Raw genomic sequence first — 9,726 nt, forward strand, 5'->3', positions numbered from 1 at the left:
CTTAGCCTAGAGCACCAGCACCAGCACCAGCACTAGCAGTGGAGCCTCGGGTGGATTTTGATGAGGAGGTTATAGCTCAGACTCTACCTGTTGGACCGACTCAGGTCCCGGAGGGGTTCGTCGCCACTCTAGTGCTTCAGGACGCGCTAGTCTATTTGGTGGGCCTTATGGAAAGTGTGGCTCAGGCCGATATATTTTTGGTGGCACCAACTGTCTCTTAGGCCGGGGGAGGAGCACATACTCCCGCTACTCACACTCCGGAGCAGATGGCTCCCTTGTATCAGACTCTAGCAGCATCTCCAGTTGGGGTAATTCAGTCGGTTATTGCGGCACATGCCAGTGATAGGCCCGCCATGTCTTCTGAGGGCTTTTTGAGATTGGATAAGTTTACAAATCTCTTCCCAGTTCACTTCAGTGATGCATCTTCTGAGGACCCATATGATTATCTTGACCGCTGCCATGAGGTACTATAGAACATGGGTATAGTTGAGACCAATGGGGTCGATTTTGCTGTGTTTCAGATGACGGGTTCCGCAAAGAGGTGGTGAAGAGATTATTTGTTGACCAAATCAGTTGGGTCGCCTGCACTTACTTGGGACCAGTTTTATCAGCTATTTCTAGAGAAGTTCCTCCCTATCACATAGAGAGAGGATTACCGTAGGCTGTTTGAGCATCTCCAAAAGGGTAGTATGAGTGTTACTCAGTACGAGACCCCCTTTGTGGATCTAGCTCGTCATGCCCTTATCATGCTTTCTATTGAGAGAGCGAGAGAGAGAGAGAGAGAGAGAGAGAGAGGGTGAGGAGATTTATTGATGGACTCACTCACCCTATCAGGCTACAGATGGCCAAGGATACCGAGGGTGAGATTTCCTTTCAGATGGCTACAAGTGTTGCTAGGAGGATCGAGATGGTTCTTGCACAGGAGAGGGGGCAGGGGTCTGATAAGAGGCCTCGTCATTTCGGTGGGTTCAGTGGTGCCTCGTCTGGAGGTAGGGGTCCTTTTGGTAGAGGCAATCCTCCCAGGTCATTTCAGCCAGCGCTCCAGGCATCTCACAGTGCTTCAAGTAGTCATAACCCTCATATGTCTCATCTCGACCAGCTAGCCTACAATGCACCACCAACTCCTATTAGTGCACCTCCGCTCCAGCGTTTTCAGGGTGGTTACCCAGGTTAACAAGATCAGTTCCAGGGTCAGCAGTTATATCAATCGAGGTCATATTATACTTGTGGTGATCCGAGGCACATTGCTAGATTTTTCCCCCTGGCACCGTGCAGCACACATCAACAGGGTTCTCGTGCCATGGTTTGTCATTGGTTGCTTCACCGCTCGCTCAACCAGCTAGAGGCAGAGGTCAGGCAGCTAAAGGTGGAAGTCAGGTCGTTAGAGGTGGAGGCCAGCCAGTTAGAGGTCATCCCAGAGATGTGGTTCAGAGTGGTGGGGCCCAGCCCTAGTGTTATGCTTTCCTAGCTAGGTCTGAGGTCGAGTTATCTGACGATGTCATCACAGATATTGTTCTAGTTTTCCATAGAGATGATTTGGTGCTATTTGATCCCGTCTCTACTTATTCCTACGTGTCATCCTATTTTGCTTCTTATCTGGTTGTGTCTCGTGATTCTTTGAGTGCTCCTATGTATGTGTCCACCCCTGTGAGAGATGTTATTGATGTAGATCGTGTCTATCATTCGTGTGTGGTTACTATTGGGAGTCTTGAGACTAGTGTAGATATTCTACTTCTTGATATGGTAGATTTTGATGCCATCTTGGGTATGGATTGGTTGTTACCTTATCATGCTATATTGGATTGCCACGCCACGACGATGACCTTAGCCTTGCTAGGGTTGCCTCGATTAGAGTGGAAAGGGACTCCTGGCCATTCTACCAGTAGAGTTATCTCTTATGTGAAGGCTCAACGTATGGTCGAGAAGGGGTGTCTAGCTTATCTGGCTTATGTCTGCGATTCTAGTGCGGAGGTTCCTTCCATGGATACAGTACAAGTTGTTCGTGAGTTCCCAGAGGTGTTTCCTGCAGATCTACCGGAGATGCCACCTGATAGAGATATTAACTTCTGTATTGATTTGGATCTAGGCACTCAGCCCATTTCTTTTTTGCCGTACCATATGGCCCCGCCAGAGTTGAAAGAATTGAAGGAGCAGTTGCAAGATTTGCTTGATTAGGGATTCATTAGACATAATGTCTTGCCCTGGGGTGCACCTATGTTGTTCATGAAGAAAAAAATAGATCGATGAGGATGTGCATAGATTATCAGCAGTTGAACAATGTCACCATCAAGAACAAATATCCATTGCTGAGAATTGATGACTTATTTGATCAGCTTCAGGGTGCCAAGGTGTTTTCAAAGATTGATTTGAGGTCTGGCTACCATCAGTTGAAGATTAGGGCATCTGATGTCCCTAAGACAACTTTTCGTACTCGGTATGGGCACTATAAGTTTCTAGTTATGTTATTTGGGTTGACAAATGTCCTAGCAACATTTATGGATTTGATGAACCGGGTGTTCAAGCCCTACTTGGATTCCTTCCTGATTGTATTTATTGATGACATCTTGATCTACTCCCATAGTCGAGAGGAGCACGAGCAACATCTTCGGATTGTACTTCAGGCTCTGAAAGGCAGCTAGTTGTATGCCAAGTTTTCAAAGTGTGAGTTTTGGTTAGACTTAATCTCCTTTTTGGGGCACGTCGTATCGGCATAGGGCATAATGGTTGATCCTAAGAAGGTTGAGGCAGTTCAGAACTGGCCTTAGACCCACTTCAGCTACAGAGATCCGGAGTTTCCTAGTTTGGCGGGTTACTACCACCGGTTCGTTGAGGGATTTTCATCTATAGCAGCCCCATTGACAAGGTTGACTTAGAAGGGTGCCCCGTTAAGATGGTCAGACGAGTGTGAGTTTAGCTTTCAGAAGCTTAAGACTGCTTTGACTACGGCGGCAGTGTTGGTGTTTCCCACATCTTCAGGATCTTACACGGTGTATTGTGATGCATCTCGTGTTGGACTCTGTGCAATATTGATGCAGGATGGCAGGGTGATTGCAAATGCGTCGCGGCAGCTGAAGGTTCATGAGAAGAATTACCTTGTTCATGACTTAGAGTTGGCAGCCATTGTTCATACGCTGAAGATTTGGAGGCACTCTCTTTACGGCGTGTCGTGCGAGGTAGTCACAGATCATCAGAGTCTACAGTATTTTTTCAAACAAAAGGATCTCAATTGAGGAAGATGAGGTGGTTGGAGTTATTGACAGATTATGAAAACACTATTTTGTATCATCCCAGGAAAGCAAATGTGGTGCCCGATTCCTTGAGTAGAAAGGAAGTGAGTATGGGCAGCCTTACGTATATTCCAGTTGGTGAGAGGCCGCATGTTGAAGATGTTCAGTCTTTGGCCAATCAATTTGTGAGGTTGGATGTTTCAGAGCCCAGTCGTGTTCTAGCTTATATAGTCGCTCGATCTTCCTTGTATGAGCGCATCAAAGAGAGGCAGTATGATGACCCTTATTTGCTTGTCCTCAGGGACACAGTGCGGCACGGTGGTGCCAAGTAGGTTACTGTTGGAGATGATGGGTTTTGAGGATGCAGGGTCATATTTGTGTGCCCAATGTAGATGTTCTTCTTGAGGAGGACCACAGTTCCCGGTATTCTATTCATTCGGGTGCCGCCAAGATGTATCAGGACTTACGGCAACATTATTGGTGGAGAAGGATGAAGAAGGATATAGTTGCATATGTAGCTCGGTGTCTAAATTGTAAGCAAGTTAAGTATGAGCATTAGAGACATGGTGGTTTGCTTCAGAAGTTAGAGATTCCTGAGTGAAAGTGGGAGCGTATCACTATGGATTTTGTTGTTGGACTCCCACGGACTCGGACGTAGTTCGACACGGTATGGGTCATTGTGGACAGGCTGCCCAAGTCAGCGTATTGCATTCCTGTGGCAGTTACCTATTCTTTAGAGCGGTTGGCTGAGATGTACATCCACGATATCGTTTGTCTTCACGGTGTGCCCGTGTCTATCAATTATGATAGAGGTACGTAGTTTACCTCGCACTTTTGGAGGGCAGTACATCATGAGTTGGGCACGTAAGTTGAGTTAAGCACAAGATTTCATCCCTAGACAGATGGACAGTCCGAGTGCACTATTCAGATATTAGTGGATATGCTTCGCGCCTGTGATATAGATTTCAGGGGTTCTTGGGATCATTTCTTTCCACTTGCGGAGTTTTCCTACAACAACAGCTACCAGTCGAGCATTCAGATGGATCCCTATGAGGCATTATATGGAAGGCGATGTCGATCACCAGTTGGATGGTTCGAGTCAGGGGAGGCTCCGTTGTTGGGTACATATTTGGTAAAGGATGCCTTGGATAAGGTCAAGATTATTCAGGATCGACTTCGCACAACTCAATCTAGGAAGAAGAGTTATGATGACCGTCGAGTTCGTGATGTTGCATTCATGGTCGGAGAGAGGGTATTGCTCCGAGTTTCACCCAAGAAGGGTGTGATAAGGTTTGGGAAGAAGGGCAAGTTGAGCCCTAGGTTTGGACCCTTCGAGATTCTTGAGAGAGTGGGTGAGGTAGCTTGCGGACTTGCATTGCCACCTAGTTTATCAGTAGTCCATCCGGTGTTCCATGCGTCTATGCTCTTAAAGTATCACGGTGATCCGTCCCATGTGTTAGATTTTAGCTCAGTCCACTTGGACAAGGATTTGACTTATGAGCAGGAGCTGGTGGCTATTCTAGCCCGGCAGGTTCGACAGTTGAGGTCTAAGAGTTTTCCTTCAGTTCGAATGCAGTGGATAGGTCACCCGGTAGGGGCAGCTACTTGGGAGTCTAAGTCGGACATGTAAAGTAGATATCTACACCTTTTCGCCGGTCCAGTTACTTTTCTATATCCGTTCGAGGACGAACGTTTGTTTTAGAGGTGGAGAATGTGATGACCTGATAGGTCATCTAGAATTTTAACCCTTAATTCTTTGTTTTGATACCTCAAATAGCTCTTTTTAACCTTTATCTATTTGCGTGCGTAGTCTGAGTCTTTTTTGGAAGGCTTTTATGTGAAAAATTGATTAACATATGAATTTATGCCTTAAAAGTTTATTTGAGTTGACTTCGGTCAACGTTTTGAGCAACGGACCCGGATACGTATTTTGACGATCCTGGTGGGTCCGTGTCGTGATTTGGGACTTAAGCGTATGCCCGAAATCTAATTCGAAGGTCCCTAACTCGAGTTATCGCAATTTCTTGAAAATTTGAAGTTTAAAGGTTTACAGAATTTATGATTTTGACCGAAGTTTGACCTTGTTGCTACCGGGTCCGGATTTTGGTTCCATATCTTAGTATAGGTTCATTACTATATTTATGACTTGTTTGTAAAGTTTGGCGCAAAATGGAGTTGAATTGTCCTGATTCGGATGTCCCATTGTTAAAATAGAAATTCTTAAGTTTCTTTGAAAATTTCATTTGATTTGCTATCTGATTCGTAGTTGTAGGTGTTATTTTGGTATTTTAATCACGCGAGCGAGTTCGTATGATATTTTTGGACTTGTGCGTATGTTTGGTTTAGAGCCCCCAGGGCTCGGGTGAGTTTCGGATAGGCTACGAAGTGATTTTGGATTTAGAAGCATTGCTGGTGAAGTCTGGTTCTGGTGCAGCCTCTGATCTCGCAATTGTGAGGTCCATGTTCGAATTTGAGAACTGTTAAGGTTCCTGTCAAGTTCGCATTTGTGAACAAATTATTCGCATTTGCGAAGTAGTATTGGGGGGAGTGGTTCGCAATTGCGATCAAAGGGTCGCAATTGCGGAAGTCCCAAGTTCGCAATTGCGAACAAAATAATCGCATTTGCGATGGTAGCAAAGATGGGGGACCTTCACAATTGAGAAGTACGCGAACCCTAGGTCGCAATTGCGACATCTGTGCCTGGACTTAAGAAGGGAAAAATAGGATATTAGCTCATTCTTTCAAATTCTCAACTCTAAAAACCTTAGAGGCGATTTTTCCAAGAGTTCTTCATCCCCAATTCATTGGTAAGTGACTCTAACCTACTTTCTTTCAATTACCCATTATATTTCATAAGATTTCAACCTTAAATCTAGGACTTTCTTGGTAGAAATTGGGTATTTGGGTAGTATGGGAATTTTTTTAAACTTGAAATTTATACCTCAAATTGAGGTCGGATTTCGGGGCTCAGGGTGAATGAGTAATCGGGTTTTGGTCCGAATTTTGGGTTTGGACCAAGTAGGACCGGGGTTGACTTTTGTTGACATTTTCAATAATGACCTAAATTGAACCTCTTTCGTTCGTGGGTAGTTCGGAGGCTGGTTCGAAAGGTAAGGCTGTGGTTGGACTTTGAGTCGATTTTGGAGCGAGGTAAGTATCGTGGTTAACATTAACTTGAAGGATTAGGACTAGTTTGCCTATTTGCTACGTGTTTAAATGTTTGGGTACAACGTATATGTGAGGTGACGAGTACTTATGCGTTGTTGTTGGGTTAAAGCATGCGGGTGGGACTTGTTTCCTTGTAATTTATTTCCTTCTTTGATTATGATATCCATGCTTAGACTAGTTTATTTATTAATTGATCGCTCTTTCCGCATTTATGAACTATTTGTGATAATTGAGTACTTTTGGATGTTGAGGTTTGGTATTTTGAAACCATTATTGACGTAAGGCTTGTTCTTGCTTATTCTACCAACAAAATGTTATATATTCATTGCTACTTGGTTAGGGGGAGTGTTAAAACACGAAGGGTGATGTCGTGCCGATTATTGTTCCATTTATTGATTAATACATGGTGAGGAAGAGAGATAAAGCACGAAGGGTGATTCGTGTTCCCCTTCGCATGTCCCCTCCCACTAGTACGTGTTTAATCTCTATTTGTTGTCATGTTGCACGTATAACTTCATTTGTACATATTTAGTCACGTGGGTGTCCTGTCATAGCCTCGTCACTACCTTGTTGAAGTTAGGCTCGACACTTATGGAGTACGTTGGGTCGGTTATACTCATACTACACTCTACACTGCTTGTGCAGATTTTGGTACTGGTCCCAGCTATCTGTGAGGTGCATCATCTCGGATTAGCTTATTTCGAGACTCGAGGTAGATTCGATGGCGTCTGCATACCTTGAAGTCCCCTTCCTTTCATCCGAGACAGTTGTATTTATTTCATACTCTATTTGTAGGACCTATAGACGCTTGTGTACTTGTGACTCCAAATCCGAGTTGTACTTAGATAATTGGGTTATTATGCTATTTCGTATATGTTTTAGTTTCATTTCTGTTTAATTGGTTAAATTGTTTGAAGTGTTTAAAAATTGGCAAAAGAATTACTCTAACGTTGGCTTGCCTAGCGAGTGAAATATTAGGCGCCATCACGGTACCGAAGGTGAAAATTTCGGATCGTGACAATAATTGACTAAATTGACACATTTGATCGGTCGGTCAAAAATAATTTTAATCTCTAAATAATTTTCTAATCCAATTTTTGTTTTGAGAGAAATTATGGTAGAATAAGTTTATGATCCTAATTATAGTAGATTAGGTTTATAACCTAATGAACATGGTCCTTGATGATTTATGACTTTAAATGAAAAATGTTCTGACATTGTGTTTGATGTTGGGTTGAGTTGAAACAGGTTCAATGCTTCTGAAAAGAACAGAGTTTGTCATCATCAAAAAGGGAAAATTACTAACTTTAGTAGTTTTGGTTTTGATGATTGACAAAGGAACACATGCATGAACCTGGTCCATGGACAGTCTACACAGGTGACGGACAGAATCAAGCAAAAGGCATGCACGTGAAAGGGATAAGTATAAGTGGTTATTTCTAGTAATCCCTGAACGAAAATATTGCACATTTGATAAGGAGCAGGATTCCTTACTTGAAGAGAACTCTATCCATGATAAGGGAAGAGTTAGAAGTTGAAGTTGACTAGAACATTTCCACCATGGAAGAGTAAAGCATTAGAACTCTAGTTAATCCTTATTCTACCAACTCTATAAATATTAGTTACATTCAATTTTACAGGTGACACACACATACAAAAGTGAAATCACGAATTGAGAGCAAAATAGCAAGGTATTTTGTGAGCAATTCCTGTGAAATTCAAGAGTGTGATCCTGAAGCTACATGAACCAGATTGAAGAACCAGTTCCATAAAGAGTTTTATGTGTCTTTCTTTATTTCTAATTCAAAGTGTAGTAGGCGTTTTGAGTTGCATATTTCAGCTTTCTTAGAAGCAAATTGTACTAGGTACATGCGTTGTATTATTCAAGTTAGAGTTAACTTGAAGTAGTCGCAATAGCCTGTGTAGAGTTAATCCTTACGTTTGCAAGATGTTGTAAACTCGAATGTATTGTTCAAGTTAGAGTTAACTTGAAGCAGTCGCAACAGCCTGTGGCCGGTTGCTACAAGGGTTAGAGGTAATCCTTAGGTTTGCAAGAGTTTGTAAACTTTTTTGTTGGCTCAGAGTTGTAGTGAAGTATTTGGAAAAAATCCTACTGGGTAGTAGGTCGTGTTTTTTTCACTTTTTGAGTCGGGTGTTTTCCACATAAAAGTTCTTGTGTTCTTTACTTTCTGCATTACTTATTCCGCAACTGTAGTGTAAAAAACACATAGAAGAATCATGTACTTCGACAATCGAGTGCATGCAAAAATTGGGCACTATACAAATCACCTCCCTCCTCCCCCTTCCCCTCCCCCCCCCCCCCCCCCCCGCTCTTGTGTGGTATTGAAGTATAAAACATCATCATTGTAGTTTATTAGATATTATTGAATTAATTATTATACACCAAAATGGTATACAAGATATCATTTTGGTCCACAATATAATTCGTTTTTTTCACTATTTCAACTCTATTTCAATCCAAAATTTAAAATCTGCTCCAGAATCTCCACCAAGTTGACTTAAACTTTAGCCACAACCTCCCATCAACATTTTAAACACATTACAGTCAGCATCAAATCAAAATAACTTCAAACTCAACAAATCCTATTTATAAGTTTCAAGCTTTAAGGTCCTTCAATGGTAGATTTAAATTTTCTTATAATAAATTCTTAAAATCAACGTTGACAATACAATCTACACAAAAAAATATAATAACTAATGAATTTCAACTGTAAAATACTTTAAACACACATGATAATTCAAATCTAAAATGTTAAACTTATTCACAAGCAACTTTAACTTTTTCTTCAAATCTGAAATTAACTGAAAATTTGATAATTAATTAAAATTATAGATCTGATAAAAAAATTCAAAATAAGAAGGTAAAAAAAAAAAGCTAAGCAACGGGAAGGGTGGAAAGAAGAAGAATGAAAACTTAATTTTAGGAGATTGGGCGAACTGTTAGTGAAGATATGTGGTTGTCATTATTGATTATGTGTGAGATCTGAAAATGGAAACAGAGAGAAGGTCTTACTAATAAAGAAATAAAAAAATAAATAGGACGAATGGGTAGACATTAGGTAAATAAATTAGACAGCATAGGTACATATTATAAGGCAAATACGGATAAGTAAAATAGCCCACATAGGCATTTTGTGTAGTTTGCTCTTAAAATAGTGGCATGATAGATGTAGATTTGTTATTATATGTTTACTTGTCATGTTATATGTTAACTTGTCAGGGGTGGATAATCAGTATTTTTAGCTTATTGTGATTAATTCTTATTAATTGTTAACGGGTATGTATTGCTCATCACTTTCTCCCCCGAAAA

General features: G+C 41.6%; 1 protein-coding gene across 1 annotated transcript; it reads left to right on the plus strand.

The window, feature by feature from the left end:
• Nucleotides 1–4,266: 4,266 nt before the first annotated feature.
• On the plus strand, nucleotides 4,267–4,857 carry LOC138910387 (uncharacterized). Its single transcript, XM_070201624.1, has one exon. It carries the CDS (start codon nucleotides 4,267–4,269, stop codon nucleotides 4,855–4,857), a length of 591 nt encoding a protein of 196 aa, XP_070057725.1.
• Nucleotides 4,858–9,726: the final 4,869 nt, after the last annotated feature.

Source organism: Nicotiana tomentosiformis, chromosome 4, assembly GCF_000390325.3.
Source record: "Nicotiana tomentosiformis chromosome 4, ASM39032v3, whole genome shotgun sequence".
NCBI lineage: Eukaryota > Viridiplantae > Streptophyta > Magnoliopsida > Solanales > Solanaceae > Nicotiana > Nicotiana tomentosiformis.

Coding starts and splice junctions, on each gene's coding strand:
- LOC138910387 (XM_070201624.1), top strand. CDS start 4,267: ATGGATCCCTATGAGGCATTATATGGAAGGCGATGTCGATCACCAGTT.